Source organism: Balaenoptera musculus, chromosome 6 (assembly GCF_009873245.2).
Source record: "Balaenoptera musculus isolate JJ_BM4_2016_0621 chromosome 6, mBalMus1.pri.v3, whole genome shotgun sequence".
NCBI lineage: Eukaryota > Metazoa > Chordata > Mammalia > Artiodactyla > Balaenopteridae > Balaenoptera > Balaenoptera musculus.
Genome location: NC_045790.1, coordinates 104853809 through 104872058, shown reverse-complemented (window position 1 = coordinate 104872058; position 18250 = coordinate 104853809). Strand labels below are relative to the sequence as shown.

The following is an 18250-nucleotide window of genomic DNA, read 5'->3' as shown; positions in this document are numbered from 1 at the left end:
CCTGCACTTGAAATCCAAAGCCATCTCATATTAAAGCATTCCTTAGTAATATCCTTTAAAGAATTATGGAATAAGTTGTACCTATCACCAAGATTTTGTGAAAAAAATCCTTTACATAGGCTTTTTGATGACTTGCTAATAATTGTGGACTTATGTTATCATTCATTATTATTCATTCGTTCAACAAATATTTATAGAGCACTTAATATGTACCAGGCACTATGCTATGCTATGCTAATTAAATGTTACTAATAAAAGGTCCCAGTAGAAGCCATATGGTATTTCCCATGTAAATACCTTTTTCTCCCTACTCCTTCAGAAGTAGTCCTAAATGAGGACCACAAATCATTTCCCAAATTGAATTGCATATTTGGGTTATTCTGGACACCTGTTAACATATTTCCAAATATGTGATAAAATATTTCCAAAGCAGATCAGGACAAGTTCATATTTTACCCCCAAAAAGGCAGCCAGGCCAAGAGCCAAGTTAGTAGCTAACTCCTGATGTTCTCTGAGGGCATGGTTGAACCAAAAAGTTAAATCGAGTGTGTACAATTAAGGTTTGGATTTTGTATCTGACTTTGTAAAATACTTCATATTTTCTGACATTTCTAGGTGCCGCTGGAATCCATTCTTCCACCCAGAGTGGAAGATTCTCTGTGAGACAGATTCTCTGTGAGACGTACTAGTTCTAGGCTCTTTATCTGTGCTGTATATGGGGTTCTGAATCAACCCCCACAGGCTGCATTATGTATTCCATCTAGGATTTTTAGCAAACAGTCTTAATATGCCTTTTCACAGGGTGCGTAGTCCATGTGGGTGATGGGGCATCTGTCCAGACACAGCTGTGAAGTGACAGATGATCAGAGCTGGGTCCATTCTAATCTCTGTCTTCATTGATGCCATGAAATTTTGCACAGGGAATAGATTGATGCTAAAGTAAGTGGGATTGTTGATATTCTTGGTGGCAGTGATAGAAATCAACAAAATGTGGTATGGTAGAAACAGAAAAACCCGGCTTTGGTTCTGGCTTCCCCATTTACTAGTTTTGAGGTCGCTGAACACCTCTGAGCCTGTTTTCTCTTCTGTTGAATGTGAATAGTAATAGCTACTGATAAAAAGCAGGTGTTCCATAAATAGTAGGTACTATTTTTGTTATTACTGACTATGTGTATGTATTTGTAGTCAATATATATTAACGTGTATGTGTTTGTATATGTGTATATATATAAATGATCCAACAATCCAATTCAAGTTCACAAGACCCAGGTAGGATGGAAGTGGATTAGGTAGACAGGTATGACCGAAATTCTTTTCTATTTATCAAACTCTGGGCTGTGCAAGTTTTGCTCAAGATTAAATTCTAACACATAAGTAAAAACTGTGTCGTTTCCATTTTGCAGCAAGTATTTATGAGTGCCTTTTATGTCCCTGGCATTGGGCATAGGGAGATAGGAGCTTATAGATGGTTCTGGATCTGAGGAAACACTGCTTCACAAAAGAACTCAGGTGTCCAGGCAAGAGTTGGGAGGTGTTTTTTTTTTAAGCTAGGAGGCATCAAGGGGCCATGATAGGTCCATTGCTCTGGGGGTACAACCACTGCAACAGGAACTCATCTGGGAAGATAGGAGGGGATAAGGACCAGGATTTCGGTTTCAGACAGAAGGAGGAGGGAAGTTGGGTCTGTGCTGGGCCTGATGGTTAGAAAGTGCACAATGTGTGTTGGCTGAACAAAGTGAAATTATAGATTCCTGGGTAAATCCCTTAGTAAGATTTGGCTGAACTTGACCTTGAGGTTTGAGCAGAGAGGGTAAGGAGTAGAAAATAATTCAGGCTTGGAAGTCAAAGCTCTGGGTCCAAATCCTGGCTCTGGTCCTACTGAATTTATGTCTTTGGGTGAATCACACAGTCTCTCTTTCCTCATCCACAGAATATAGCTAAAAATATAGTTCTCCGTAAAGAGCCTGGCATCAAGTAGGCACCTAAAAAGAAGTTGTTAGGTGATGACAGTCACTGAGCCCTATATTGAGATACACCTTCATTTCCTTCAGCAGCACCTAAAACTGAAAATGCCAAGAGCCTTTGGAGGAAGCTTTGGACAATTTCTGAGTAAACTGTCTCCCTGGTAGAAAATGGGAGAGAGAAGAGATGGCTCTTTGCATTATCTATGCTGTGGATTCTGTAGGAATCTATATCTATACTGTATAGGTTTTATAGGAAAACTGCCTTTTCAAGTTCTCCATTTGATTTTTAAAAATTGAAATGTAATTCATATACCATAAAATTCATCCTTTTAAAAGTGTACAATTCAGTGGTTTTTAGTATATTCACAGGGTTGTGGAGCCATCACCACTATCTAATTCCAGATCCATTAGGTTTTTAATACCTAATTTTTATTGTTGTTAGTAAGGTAATCCACCCTTATTAGTTAAAATAATACTTTTTAACCTTTCAGAAGTATATATAGCTAAAAGCAAATGTTCTATAAAAATGAGTAGTCTATGTAGATGGTTGGCATCAGACCCTTAATCTGATCCCTCCAAGGTGCCCCTGCTGGCACAGATGCTAGGAGTACAGTGTGTGACAGCTCTCATCCAGCCTCAGCATTGACATTCCTGTGAGGGTGCTGAGGCTTGCAGGGTTAGAGAAGACATAGTGTCCCTTTCCCACGGGAGTGACCCTTCCGCAGTCGGGGATGGTGGTTGTTGGCTCGCCCACCCACCCTTCAGGGAGCTCTCCTGACTGCAGCCCACCGCCCCATGGTCCTTCACATCCTTTGCTGCAGCATCTACATCTGAGTGTCTGGACCCACCCTGCCAGTCCCACCTTCCCAGTCCCCTTTCTGCTGCCTGATGTGGTAAAGGGCAGCAGCCTGCCTCCCTTGCCCCAGTTTCTGCCTGGCCTCCATGGGACATAGCTGGCTCTTATCTGTTCTTATATGACCAAGCCTTGGCCTGGTTTTCCATTTCTTGTGTCACATCCTGTATGTAATTCCTCACTCCTGCCTGACCTGGAGCCTGTCTTGAATCCAACACTTAGAAAACTCTGGAATTTCTAAGACATAGTGTAGTGGTCTCTGCAGCAAAGACATTCTACATATGTTCATGGTCACCAGTAGAGCAGGAGCCACAGACCATGTAATGTCATCCTCAGAGAAGCTTCAGCTCTGGAGGAGGTTACCTTGTGGCAGGGATTTGGGGATGTGTCGCTACCTCTCCCACAACGAGAATCCATGAAGCACCAGCGTAGTGCTAGGCTCAGAGTTATCTCTCAACAAATGTGGGTTTGTCTTCCCTGTGAATATTTGAAAGACTGAGAGACTAGGCTAAGAAGGTAATTGGATGCTATGCACCTTGGCATGAGACGTATCTTAGTCCTGGAAAAACAAGAAGAGATTTTTTTCCCCCTTGTTACCACTTGGGTTTTCAACGTTTACACTCTTTTTTGGGGTTACTTTCTCTTGGTTTATTTATCCATAAACCTCTTTTTCTCTTCTTATTTCTTCTGTACATCATTCTTTCCTGGATTTCTACGAGGGTCTCATGGGTTGCTGGTGGCTCAAACCTGAGACTTCCTTTTGCGACCTGGCTCTGGCTGTTAACGGTTCTCACTGAACTCTCTGGGGCGATAGAGAGCCCTGTCTCCTGACCTTTCCTCTGTGATTAACTTCTCCTGCTGCAGTGGTCTTAGCCATGGAGCCCTTCCTGATGTTTTCCAAGTCTGTCTCCTTCCGGTAGACTGAGGAGGCATAAAAGGGCGGACTACTCTAGGCTTTGATGTTGACCTCTCTGGGTTTTCGTCCAGGCGTTATCTTTATAACTCTTGTGTTTGTTTCAGTTGGGTTTGGTGGCTTGGAGCGCTCTCCCAACCCCCAAGGTTACCCCAGGAAGCCACAGGGCCACACTCAGGAGGGCATCGTCCCCCCTCCCCACTTTCACCATCAGCTCAGATACACACGTGTCTCGCATTAGCAGGCCATTTCCAGTGACCAGCACCGCGCGCCCAGCTCCTCCACTGCTGTGAGCCCCACGCTCTGGCTGCCGAAACCACAGATGGAAGTGAGGCAGTCTGTGCCGCCTCTCCTAATCCGGGGTTGCTCCTGTCCTCATACGTAGGGCTCCTCATCCTCTGCTATCGCTCATAAATCAGGGAGGGCCAGTTGGAAACCAGGCAAGAACTTAAATACTTTTTCCCCTAAGAAAACCTCGATTAACTAATGGCATTCGCACCCCTTCTACCTTTCAAGTCATATTTTCTGCCTCTCACCAGCTGTGACCTTTGTCAAGTCACTTAACCTCTTGGAGCCATGGGTTCCTCTGTGAATTACGGAGATCAGCCTTTCAAGATTGCTGTGGGAATGAGATGAGGTCATCTTAGGTCCGCCCCACAGCACTTTGTAAGTCTCCTCACGGCAGCCTACACACATACAAGAATATGCTTATTGGCTGTCCACTATTAATTGTAATCTCCAAATAGGTAGGGATCAGAACTATTTTTTCTCTCCTCTGTCCTCAGCCCAAGGTGGTGCCCAACACATAGTAATATTTACTGACTGACTGACCGACACACGGAAAACACTGAGCACGTAGTAAATGCACCATAAGTTGTTAGTTTTCTCTCTTTCCCCTCCCTGGTTGCCTTTTTAAAATGGAAGCTCCTGAGTGACTAGTTTATTTCTCTCTATGGACACCGTGAATCACATTACAATCCTGTTTCCCTCTTTGGGTTGGCAGCTGGAGGACTCAGAGCCAAACTTGCGGCCATCCCAGCAGGTGTGCAGAACCTCACAACACACATTGAAGTACTCACCTCACTCCGGCTTATGTTTTTTCCCTTTGCCCCTATTTTTGTTCCTATTTTTGCTGCTGTATTGAACATATTTCTATAAACTGCCTTAAATTCTATTTAGAACAAGAAAGGGTGTCAATTCATTTAAGCTAGTTGGCAAATGTAGTTTTATTCTGGCTACAAAATGTCCACTTGCTATTTTATTTTTCAGCTGTAATTATCAAATACCCATTTTTTTTCTTAAGTGTAACATAATGGTTAAGTGTAACATAATGGTTTAAAAAAGTTAATGTAAAGCAACAGTAGTATAAGAGACTCTGAAGTAGGAGGATGTGGGCTGGAATCACCGTTAACTGTGACCATGGGCAAGTTTCTGAGAATCCCTTTTTTAATCTATAAAATGGTTGGTATAAATTGGATTATTTGAGGATTAAGTGAGATAAGGGCTCCCGCACAGCCCTTGGTACTTGGTGAGCACTCAGCACGTACCCGCCTCTTTATTCCTCCAGCTCTGCACACAGCCCCGCCATAGACTCTAGGGAATCAGAAACAAAGTTTGGTTCTCCTGTGACTGACAGTCTGGAATAACCATACAAATTAGCGCGTGCTTTATGCCAAATGGGCAACCCAGACAAAAGCCTCTGAATAGGGAGGTGTTAGCAACCCCGGGGTGATCTGAGAAGTGGTGCTTGGCGGACAGCACAGGTTCAGTAGGACTTAGAGGAGGCGGGGACTGGGGCCCACAGGGACACTCGTGGCTCGGCTCAGAGGCAAGTTGGGGTTCCTGTGGTGAGGGGCTGGCCGGAGTCTCGGACAGAACGTGGAGGGGCCCGGGACTTGGCACAGCTGCTGGCGGGCCCCCAGGGAGCAGGTTAGAGAAAACCTCCGAACCTCCTTCCACTTTTCTTCCACAGCCGGGCACGTGCTGGGCTCCTGGGAAGCAGTGAGCTTGCTCTCTCTCAGTGTGACAGACTTGGGTTCTAGTCTCAGGGCTGCTGTGTGACCTCAGTGAGTTGTTTAGCTTCCCAGCCCTCGTTTCCTCATCTGTATGGAGGGCGGTGGTGGTACCTACCTCATACCGTGGTCGTGAGGGTCCAGTGAGAAAGTGCCTGTCAAGCCCTTAGCCTAGTGCTGGCTATGGCAAGTGCACCATGGACAGCACTGGCTCTTCCTGGCTCCCTGTGTGGCACTGGCCATCGCATTAGCTTGCGGCCCATCTGTCTGGTCACTTTCAGGAAGATGAAGACTAGGATTATCTGTGTTCTCCAACAAGGTGTGTTGTATGGTCTTTGTTCGCTTTCTTTCCCCCGTTCTGTTGTCCTTTAACCTCTCTAGCAATGCCGCGCTTCGTTATTTCAGAGCAGAATTTTAAACTGTAAGACAAACTGTGTTTACACGTTTGTTTCTTTTCAAAAAAGAAGGAGGGGCGGGAGGGAGGGAGAGAGGAGGGAGGAAGGAAGGAAGGAAGGAAGAAAAGCTCAAATGAGTAAGACCAAGAGTTTTCCTTTCCTTTAAAGACAGTGAACTGAGGAAAGACTTGTGGGCTCCCTTTGCAGATCTGGGTATTTGGCTAAAAAGGTGGAGTGCCTCTGAGAGGCGAGATGGGTGCTGTGATGTGTACACTGTAATGCTCACTATGCTTTAATATGGGAAAAGAAAAAGAGTAGACCTTCCAAACCCCTGGGTAGCTCTACGCTATATCCTTGCTGAGGTCAAAGAGGTGTTGCTCCTGGGGAGGCGGGGGTGGGGGCCCTCCTACCTCTCTCCACATCTCATCTCTCCTCCCCTCCCCTCTTCTCCCTCTTTGTCTTGGGAAGCTGCCTTTTATATATTTGAGCAGCCAGTGTTCCTTTATTTCACCTGACTCTTTTCCAATTAGTAGCCGCTCACCTCAGGGGAACATAATTAAAAGGGCTCTAGTTATCTGGGGGAAAGGAATTAACAAATTGAGAAAGTGCAGTAATAATGAACGGGGACTATAGGATCATTAATAAGTCTGCAGTATCCATATTCATGCCTGTCCATTGCTAGGAATGAGCTCATGCTGCAGGACTTACCTATAAGAGCAGTGCTCTGCATTGCGGGTCTGGAGTTGGTGAGAGGATTGGGCGAATAGCCCCCTTGGTTTTCCAGCACTCCTTTTCTTTTGGCTTAAGTACTGAGTATGTGCTGTGGGACAGTATAGGCTTTCAGTCCAACAGCCCTGGCTTTGAATTACAGCTTCACTACTTACTAGCTTTGTGACCCTGGGGCAAGTTACTTCACCTTTCCAAGCCTGTTTCCCAATCTGAAAATGTGGGTAGTAGTGATACCTTGCAGAGTTGCCTTGAGAATTACGTATAAGTGATGCACAAAAGCACCTGGGTTATAGTCGCTCAGTTGATACTAGTTCCTTTTCCCCTTAAGAGGATTCAAAGTAAACATACCTTTCAGGTAAAGGTCATTAAATTGTTACTGCCTTGACACTAGCAATATAACCCCTCTCCTTTTCAGGGGAGAAGGAAGAAAGAATAGCTTTTACTCTTCCAAGATGACAGTGATGAAGTCAGATAGTGCCATAATTCCCAGAGAACAAAGGCCTAGGGCAGATACACCCTATCCCGCTACTCAGAGATGTACAGTGGCATCCCACAATCGCCGTCAGCCATAGGGCAGTTGTGACACAGTTGTGATGGCCTGCCTATGCATGAACTTGGTCATAGCTGTTAATATTATCACCCCTTTAATTTAATTATGTGCACTGTTGGTTCTGCACATGTTGTGTCTAATTGCCATTTAAAATGTCTTCCAGATTGCAGTCAGATTCAGCATTGAAATGTAAAGTCAGTGTGAATGTTGAAAGGCACCAGAGCAGAGAAGCATGGTGTTCATTTACTATTGGTGAAACAGATATTTGCGTTATTTTCTTGATAAGCAATAAACAAGTTCTTTCTGGGACCTAACAAATGAAGATAGCGTCTAGATAAAGTATTATGTTTTGTTACTGAGATACCTTGGAAAAAACATGGGCATTGATGACTCTCAATCAGAAAATGATTCAGAAGAGTCAGGTTCTGAATGCGAAGTTTTTTAGTACTAGCTTAACCAATTTTTTGCTATATTTTCTTTTTAAGAAAGCATGATGAGTGGTTTTACAAATTTGTCATTCTGTGCGATAAGCAAGTAATGAGTCATAGTTTACTTGGTGGTTTTTGCATTTTGGGTGGTACATAAAATCGAGTTTAAATGTTACCCTCTGAAGAAAGTGATAAACAACCCTACTGAACTCAGTAAGTAGACAAGTGACAAGGGAGTGTGCTTGGGGTCAGAAACTCATGTATAGAGGTGATGCCTGTCAAACACCTCACACTCATCACGGAGTCTCGACTGTCCTCACCAACACTGTGCCAGGTATCCTTCAGAACCAGGGAAGGAACAAGAAACCATTCTTTGGGCACTAAGAGAATGGGTCCAGTCATACCAGCCATGCCAGGGCTGTGAAGAGAACCCCCTTGGGCATAATAGCTTACTGAGCCTACCATGTGCTGCTCCTGTGCTAGGCACTTCATGGGTTCTCTCTAATCCTTGCAGCAATCTTGAAAGATTTCCACTGGGGCTGGTACTGCCCTTTTAAAAGACACTTTGCCAAGATATAACAAAAGATATTAAAAACAGTCCTGCCCTTTGACTTGGTAATTCCATATTTGGGAATTCACGCACATGAAGTTGTTCATTTTCATTACGATGTTACTTATAGTGAAAAGTTGGAAGTGACTTAACGTCTAACTCTAGCAATAGGGTTCAGCAAATTAAGGGACATCCATACTTGGTTGAATATTACATAGTCTTTAAAATAATCACAAAGGTTACAGTATAATATGGGAAATGTTAATGTAGCCAATGAGAAAACAATAAAATATATGCACACTATAATTTCAAAGATATTTTTAAATATTAATGTTAATATTGGAGGAGAATAATACAAAAATAAAAGTAGTTGTGATAAGATGACTTGATCATGGGTGAGTGTGTCCCCCCCCCCCAAAATTTCTCTTTACAACAACAACAAAAAACAAACAAAAGAGAATGATTCAGTAGCTGCAAAAACTATTGAGGTATATTGAGAATATAAATTGTTTTCAGAATGCAGGTAGAATTACCCAGTTACATATTTGCTACATTGAGATGTTAAGGAGTCTCTGGGGTTTCTTTTTTCCTCTCTCCCTCTCCCCACTTGAAATTTGTAATCAGTATATTTGCAGAGCAAAAAAGCAGTAGATTCAGGGACACATTTGAGGTTTTGTAAGCAAATGATGACACAGTAAAAGGTATTTGTCCAGATTTGCATTCATACAAAACATGGCGTGCTGTGATTTCAGAATAAATGTGTTTTAAATATTTTCTAAATACAGAGCTGTTGCAGCCCTAAGTTGGCTAAGAAACTACATTTCTATGACAGGCCATAATTACTCTTCGGTAAATTATTGGGCTTAAAAAAAAAAAAAGCGCCTACCTAATGGTACCTGAAGAGTGAGTCTCACTTTGTCCCTTTCTACATCTGCCATCACTTCTAAGACTCCTTTTTACTCTCTTTCATTGATTTTTATTGCAGGACAAAAGGGCATGGCATTAAAACCTACATATTTAAAATTCTAGAAAATTTTTTTTTCAGATAAGAGCCTATAGTCTCAGATAAGAGCCTAAATTATACAGAGGCTTTTGCTGTAGGTATTTATTTTTACCTTTTTCTCACAGTTGTTTGAATGTCCTTTTCTATACATTAATTCATTTGTTGGAATTTCAGTTCTGAAATTCTAATTAAAACTCAGGGTCATTTGTTACTTGCATGAGAGTGCTGGTAGGAGCTGGGAAAGTTTATAAGATTTGGTTAAATATTATGGATTTGAGTTTTCTCCCTTCTCTGTGTTTGGCTGTACTTCTGGACACATTAATAAGTGGCCATTTTTCTGGAATTCTGCACTCTTCCTGCTTCCTTTCATTACATTAGGCAAGGTTCCACTAGATGAGGCATTTGCAGTCTTAAGACTTCCTGCCAGGGTTCAGACTTTGTATTTTTGACATTGAAGCTGTCGTGTTCCTGAAGCTACTTAATTAGAAACACATTCATTTCAGTGTACACTGGAGAAAGCTTGGACAGCAGCGCCAGGCACACTGGGAAGTTTGAGCATTTGTGTAGCTGGCAGCTAAACTAATGGTTTACAGTTTAAGGGGAAAAAATATCGTAGGGCATTTCCTTGCCCCTAGAAGCAAAGGGAAGCTGAATGTGCACAGCAGATACCTTTTTTTAAAAGGAGAGAAGAAGAAGAAGAAAGGAAAGACAACTCCACTTTCACGGCAGTTTTGTGTCTAATTCTTTCTTTGGCTATTATCAAATACAAAAGTCTTCTAGAAGAATAGTTCCCAAACTGTGCTGCTGATATTCAAGACTGGTTTACAGGCTCCCAAGATATATTACTGCAGAGGTCTGTAGTAAGGAGAACATTTTATATTCTGGGGAAGGATTTTTGCTTGAAGAATTTTATTTGTTGAATGGTAATGAGGGAATTGTGCTCTTTCTTATTTTTAAATGTTTGAGCAATTTTAAAATGCACATATGATGTTTAAAAAACCTTCGTTGCCCATCCATTGCTTTCAGGATAAAGCCTAAACTCCTCAGCATTCTGTGGAAAGCAAACCTCTCCTTTTTCATTTCTTACCACTCCTCGTTTCCCTGCCCTGTCCCCAAGAAAGCCACCCTCCTAGGTCCACTTCCACGCCACCAGCTGCCCCGGCAGAAAGGTACCTGGGCACCTCAAGTCTGAGCCAGGTATCTTTCCACTGGGCTCATAAAATACCTTTTTGCACCTTTCTCAGGATGTATCCCATGCTGGAGAGACAGATGGAAACATTGTCAATGTCTCGCTTCCTCTCTACTCCTTGACCTCCCTACCTGCAGGAAAAACACTGGGTGGGAGGTGGGCCTGGGGATTTTAGGTCCAATACTACAAAGTAAATGTGGCACGGAGGAAGAAGGTTTGGAGTCAAATCCTAGGGTTGCCGCTTGTTTTATGGCATTAGAGAAGTGCTTTAAGCTCTCTGGGCCTATTTCCTCCTCTGTAAAATGGGTATAATACCTACCTTGTGAGGTTGTGTGGGTTAGGAAAGATGAATTTCAAGTTCCTTGTATAATGGCTAGCCCATTTATCGTTGGTAAGTAGCATCATAATGATAATGTATGTGTGTGCCCCTGAAACCAAAGGAAGTCAATCCATAATGCCCAGGTTTTAAAGCCCCTGGAGTTGGGTTCTCATCTCCTGCTCAGTCACTAACTAAGGGAACCCATTGCTCTGGGAATGAAGCAGTTGGAAGGGGCTTTTTGAATTACAGTGTCATCAGATGGCATGTGTGCAATTGGGGTGGAGATGCTTGCTGGCTTTGATGCACTTTGTCCAATCAGAATGGACAGTTAGATCACATCTCTTGATGGCAGGAGGAAACAGCAAATAAAAAATCATTCCTCTTTGAAGCACATCATGCCCTCCGTCTGACATTGTTAACTGCTTTTTCTGTTGTAATCATGGCAACAGTGGTTCCCGTTTGTACCAGGAACTGTACTAATCACTCGACGTATATTTTCTCATTCTGATAGCAAGCTGCCAGTTAGATTCCAAAGTGCCATTTTAAAGATAAGGCAACTGAGGCTATGCAATCGCATGGCTGCTATTTAGGGACTAACGCCAGGGTCAGTGCTCTTCCCGCCACCCATGCTTTTAAGGCTGCCCGCATTTTGAAATTCTGCCGAAGTTTCAAAGCTTGGGAACAAAATGTCACATTAGGATTTTTGTTGTGAAAGGAAATGTAACTGTGCATACGTTTATTAAAACAGTTTTTCTCCAAATAGTGAACCATCTGTAATTTTCTGTCAGAAGCAACAGACATTAAAGCAGCTGTGTGTCTCTGTTTCTCTTCACAGTGCTCCCATGCCCTACCTCATAGGAATCCATTTAAGTTTAATGGAGGTAAGTTGGCTCCTCTCCTCCCCCAGATATCTCTACTTGCGGTTGTGTTTTGCTGTGTGGCAGTGGAAAAGACGCAGTCTCTGGATTCACAGCTCTACACACGGGAGCGTGTCAGAGCAACACCTCATGCACAGAGCTGAGCGTTCAGCTTAGACCCTTTCCACTGGGCTCCTGTTTCCAGTGTTTTTCCACTTTGTTTGGAGATTGTCAATTTTCATGGGTGAGGGAGTGAGGTTCAAAGAGGCAGGAGGAAAGGGTTCTTTAAGGGTTTGAACGAGGGAAGGGAAATGATTCACTTTTCAAAATGATGTTTATTCTAAAACACTGCAACAATATTATATTACATTTTTTCTCTGTAGAAAATGTGGTATAGGAAATATACAGAAGTATAAATAGGAAAATTTAAATTATCCACAATACCATTATTCCAGATTCAACCACTGTTAGCATTTTATTTTTCTTCATCCTCCTCTTTATTCTGTGAATATATATTTTGTATAAATGTACTTCACTGATATGGTATAGAATTTTATGTCTTTATTTCATTTAATATTATGGCATGGGGATTTCTACATGTTTTTGTCTACTCTCAGTAATAATTTTTAATTTGCTACCGGTCCTTCCACTGTTTGGATATGCCACAACTTAGCCATTTTCCTATTACTGTTGGACACTTAACACTGCTTATAATTTTTCACTATTATAAATAGCATTTCAGTGAACATCTTTATGCATAAGGCTTAATCTGCATCTTGACTTACTTCCTTAGCGTAGAACCCCTAAAGTAGAAATGCTTGGTCAAAGCTATGAATCTAAGGCCAGATTGCTTTCTGCATGGCTGTACCAGTTAGATAGCAATTCTTTTAAAGGACTTTTCTGTGCTTTTGTAAGTGCCACTGGTTTGTAGACATGAACCCTAAGCTTTTCCCTCCTCAGGAGAGAGCTGAAATTTGCACTAGAGCAAAATGGGGCAGGAGGTAGGGGGCTTGCCTGTTTTGCACAGGAGATAAGCTCTCAGAGGGAAAAGCTAAAGCCATGTCCGTCTGTGATGATGCTTTGCATGTCTTAAAGGAAGTGCTACTTCTCTTCTTCTGTTGCCTTCATTTCACGTCGACGAGGACCACCTGCTTCTTCACTGTTGCACACTGTGCTATTGTGCTTACGAAAATGAAACAAGTTGGTTATCGAAAAACCTGTTTGTTTGACATTGAGAATCTTGATCAAAATAGACCACAGAAATCTGCTCAAATTTCTAATTTGACAGGACGGCCATGTGGCTCCTACATTCTGTTAACAGTTCCTCCTTGTCATCACCCAGCCCTGAGCACATACAGTACACAGTTTATGGACTATCTTGGATGGTGTATTTAGATCAGCCTGAAGAGATTTCTTCTGTGTTTTACCTTTGTTTGTCAAGTTTGGGGGTGTATTCAAAGCTCCTGTGTGAAAAATTGAAAGTGAGTACTTGCTAATAGAACTTTCATGTCAATTGTTGTACAGTTGGAAACTCTAATCTAAAGACCATTTGGTCTCTCGGCATCCACAGCTCTTTCCTGCCTCTTCTGCCTTCCAGGCTGTTCCAGCACGGGTTTTTTTCAGACTCCTTTTCACAGCCCTTTACCTTGAGCATTGTCCAGGTTTCTAGTCTTGGCTTGCTTTTCTTTTCTATATGCCCTCTGGCCATCTTTTTTAAGGCTTTTTGCTTTTGCCACCAAGGTAATGTCAGTGACTCACAACTGTGATTCTAACACTGGCATGCGTCTCTCTGAACTTAAGGCCCAGAGTTGCAAATGCCAGTTGAAGGTCACCAAGATGTACTGTCGATGTCTCAAACTCAGTCTCCCCCAAACCCCTTATTATCTGTACACACACACCCGTCGAGATACTCCACTCCCCTTCCGCTGTTCCCGGTCCCTGTGAGTGGCACCACTGCCTGAAAAGGCACCAAAGTGGGTCACGCTGAGCATGGCTGAGTGTCCTCTTTCTCTTTTCTTTCTCTCTAAATAGTCACCAAGTCTCTGACATGTCTTTCGCCCTGTTCCTTCCTCGCTGCCTTCGTTGACATTTTACCTTGCTTTCTTAGATTTTTGCAAAGCCTTATTCGTTCATTCAAGAAGCAAGATCAAGGCCTCTTATTTTCCAAACATTTTGCTAGGTCATGGAGGTATGACGATGAGTATGAAATTCAGTCCCTGGTTCCAACATTTAGGGGTTGCCTTCTGCCTGGTCATTCTGCCTTTAGTAGCCTGCCTTCCAGCCTCCTCTGCCCTACCCCCGAGTTCTGCTCAGTCTCCCTGCTGCTGTCAAACCTTCTGTCCTCTCGCTGTCCCTTGTTAGCCAGTGCTCTGGCTGGTCTCTAAAACACCCCCATCCCCACGCCCCTGCGTGGCTAAACCTTCTCTTCCCCAGCTGTTTGAGGAAGTCCTCCCGTTGGCCGTTGTCTTTGCTTACTGTACCTCTTGCTCAGGATGACAGCTGTTTGCTTCCCTGTCCTCTCATCAGCCCTAGGAGCAGGAGCTCTTTGGGAACAAGGACTAGGCTTCATTCACTGTGGTGTCCTCAGCACCTCGCAGGATGCCCAGCAGGTGCTTTCTGAAAGGAAGGACTGAGTGAGTGCTTGGAAAGCTGGAATTTGGAACACATTTAGAGCCCGCCAGTAGGCATTGCTGTTGTCAGGAAACCCAGCACCATAATTTTACTTAAAGGTGGAGGGAGTAAATTTTTTTACTTTTTATGTGATTGTAAGTAATTTAAAACAAGGGTTTTTTTGTAGTAAAACATGCAGTGCACAACAGGCATAAATTTTGAAGCTAAAACTTGAGACAGAGTTTTGCACTTAGGTGAATGGGTGCAAGTCCATTCTCCTTGGCCTTTGAAGGGTTTTAAATGAGAAGGTTCGGGAAGCACTGGCCAAGATAATTCTTAGCCCTGCTGATTTAAATTAGGGAGGGTTTGCCATGCTGAACTACAATGTGGTCAGCACTAAAAGAAAAACAAAAATAGTAGTTGCCCCACTCTTGAAGCCAGCTAAGACACTTTCCAAACAAAATAGTGTTTCCTGCATGTGTGAGGCAGCTGTGAACTACCAAGTCATGAAATACAGTCTCCTGATCTCCTCCCGTGGATTTCAGCCCAGACTCGGAGTGCCCCAGTCATGCTTTTTGATTGGGCTTATCTGGTTCTATTATACCTGCAAGTGAGAGAGATGGTTCCCTGAGATTTCTTCCAGGAACCATGGGCTATAATGCTTGGGGGTGGAGCTCATACCTGGGGCCAAAGGAAAGCTCTTTAGGGAAGGAGCTTGGGAAGGCCCATCTCCTCTCGCACACTAGTTTTCTTACTGGCAATTCAGCAAAAGGCTTATTTTTGACTGTCTTGTTATTTTTTCTTGAAAGCTATAGGCACCTTATTATGCCTTTGCATATGTGCCAGAATTTTTTAAACTTCAAATGAATGTGGCAGATGTTCATAAAAGTTTAGAAAAAGCTACCATAGGAAGACTTTTTAACCATTTTTATGACACTCAAATTTGTTGCACAAAAAGAAATATAAATTATAACCTACTGTTCTCATTTGAAAGAAGGTTATTTGGGGGGAAGATCTAATTCTAGCCTTCAAGCTCTTACAGGCTGTCCTGTTTGTTAAGTGGTGACCTAGTCACCTAAAAGAGTCCACCTTCCTTCTAAAGTGACAAGTTTCTAGCTGATCGTCATTCTTATACCTCCACTGCCTTTTTATATCCTTTCTCTCATTTAAGCAAACACTAATTTGAGGCTGGTGGTAAGTTAGCAGGATAGCCAAGGGTTTTGGCATAGACCTAGTTTCTTCTTGGAGAGAATGATCATGTTAGCTGGCAGCTAGGAAACACCAAAATGCGGCCAGATTACACAGTGACTGTTTCCTTTCATTCACTCCACCTCAGTTGAGTTCAGGAGATGCTCTGCAGCTCGTCTTCTGTGCCATGTCTGGTAGCAGGTGCCAGGTCAGTTCTGGTAGATGGGTTCCTTCTCCTTTTTGATAAATGAAGACCTTCCTTTCCAAGCCTCACAAATAATGCTTTGTGTACAGACCTCAGAGCCACATGAGGGATGCATGCAGAAGGTGTTTTGTATCATTCCTGGTGATGGAATGGTCAGGAAGGAGGAAGGAAAGGTGATAGCAGTGACACAGTGCAGACAGAGGCTCAGGTTAGACTGCAAATGAAGCTCCACCTATATACAGAGGCAGTAAAGTGTGGTGGTTAGAATGCGGGCTCTGGGTTCTGGCTCCCCTACTTCCTGCTTGTTTGATCTTGGGCAAGGTGATGGACCTCTGCACCTCTGTTTTCTCACCTGTAAAATAAGGGCCATAAAATAAGGCCATAGCTCCCCGCTATAGTATCATTGAGGGATCAAGTGAGATAATGCTTATCAGGTACCCAGCACAGTGCCTGGCACATAAAGAGTTCAACAGAGGTCAGCAACCATTGCCATTTTTATTTCCTCAGTGGCCTTAAAGCCATTTACATTGTTAAGTTGATGCCTTTGAAATTGTGTTTTAGGGACTCTTGGGTTCCAGGGATCATCATCTTCATTCCCTAGGGAAAGAATTTCACTAGAGTTGGCTTGTGCCTGCGCTGTTTTCTTCTGGTTGACAATGCTGGGGGCACTGTGTCAGGGATGGGAGTGGCACTTTTAAGAAACTTGATAAATGCACTTCCAGTTCCCTGCTTGACCACTCCCCTGCAGTAGTAATTTCAGGTGTGGTACTTTGTCTCTGTATCTTACTTTCTTCATCTATAGGAGTGGTTAGTCCCCATCTCTTAAGATTGTGGTAAAGATTAAATAAATGAGTCCTGTATATGTCCAGCATATCCCAGTGTCTGGCCTGTGGTCGGTACACAATACACATCCCCTTCTATAGTAATGTTTTGGTAGCCTTCTGTGTACCAGGCATTGTATCACACTAGGGGTTCTATATAAAATGGTGAATGTGACATAATCTGTGCCTTCAGAGTTCTGTCTAGAACGTATGCAGACAAGGAGAAAGTAATTGCAGGGAATTTGAGAGGCTATAGGCTCTGGTAGGGAAGACAGTGAACTGAGCCTTGTGGGCTCTGCTTCTCAGAGGAGAGGAATGCCTAAATGGAAACCTAGCAGATAAATTTGAGTTCCACCAGGAGGACAGGGAACAGCATCTACAAAGACTTACAGTGTAGATCGTGGTGTTTCCCAGGAAGTAGGAGCAGTTCAGTGTCTGACAAGAGCGTGGAGCTGAAGGGGGAGAGGAGCACTGAGGCAGGCAGGCAAGGGCCAGGCCATCCAGGGCCTTGTAAGCCGTGTTAAAGAGTTTCAACTTTATAGGGCAATGGAGAGCCATTGAAGGGTGTAAATAGGGGAGGGTCAGGCCTCCTCCTCCTGGGCCGTTAGAAACACGGTCCTTCCATATAAAATGCTTGGAAACTGCTTAACCATGTTAATAAAGTAAATTGTTGTTTGTAAGGATCAAGGTAATTCTTAAGTAAATTACACACCACAACCATGTACATAAAATTCAGATGTGTTAGCGTCCCAAACCCAAGCTTCCGAATGGTTTCCTTGCTACCAAACTACCAAACTACCAAACTGTGGCAGAGGTATTTGTAGTGATGACTTACTTTGAGGTTTCAAGCACCATTTTTACTAGATTTTTGTTTCCTCTCTGTTTCCAAGTACTTTTAATGAATTAGATAATCTTTTTACAGTGCAGTTTGAGAGGATAAATTTAGGTTATATACTAAGTGCTAAGTTCCAGGCAGTAGGAACAGGGGAGTGAGACCCAGGTACCAAGTTCACAGGCCTCTACCTACCTCTCCCACCAATGCAATTTCAAGAGACATGTGATGGGGGCATGAGAAGACAGGCCCAGCTCACAGCTTTCCTCTCTTCCTCACCATCCTTTTTGTAGGAAGGCTTAGCTGGAGCGCCTGGAAGCCTGCTTTTACAAATGCACCAAGTGCTTGGGGCAGCGCTGAGCCACCACTCCAGGGACACATCCCTGTCTACACTGAAGCACCTCTCCGTCTCTGGGATCCAGAGGCCATATTTGTCTGTGTCTGCAGTGGTTTAACTGTGGAGCTTTTACACAAAATAACAGCATTGACTTATTTACAGACAAAGAAAAATAACTTTTTTTTTTTCCCTTTACCTCTCAAAGAACCTGAATTGCTGTCAACTGAACTGGTGCCATTTTAACTAGTTTTTTCTTTTCATTTTTCTCTGGCATAGGAAGTCTTTAATCCCTTGTTCATTTTTTTATGTTTATTTTTTTAAAGTTTCATGGTCAGTGTAGAAGAGTGTTTCTTGTTTACCACTGTACCATTTTGCTTCTTCACAGGACTCCACAGGTAGACAGTATAAGATGTAGTTTGCCCTTGTTAATACTGTGATTCATGCAAAACTCTCAGCCATAATTATATGCAGGTATAGGTGGTGACTTGTGCATGT

The 18250-nt window shown here is 43.0% G+C and overlaps 1 protein-coding gene across 10 annotated transcripts in view; it reads left to right on the top strand.

Annotated features, from left to right (window-relative positions):
• Positions 1–18250, top strand: part of DENND1A (DENN domain containing 1A) — a 535076-nt gene that overhangs the window by 319411 nt on the left and 197415 nt on the right. For 9 of the 10 annotated variants that reach the window (XM_036855233.1, XM_036855234.1, XM_036855237.1 and 6 more), the window contains one exon: positions 11741–11786. The exons of the other annotated variant lie outside the window; for it this stretch is intronic. In XM_036855233.1, the coding sequence (XP_036711128.1) occupies positions 11741–11786 (46 nt within the window). The remainder of the gene's footprint in view (positions 1–11740; positions 11787–18250) is intronic. 10 annotated transcript variants of the gene reach the window in all.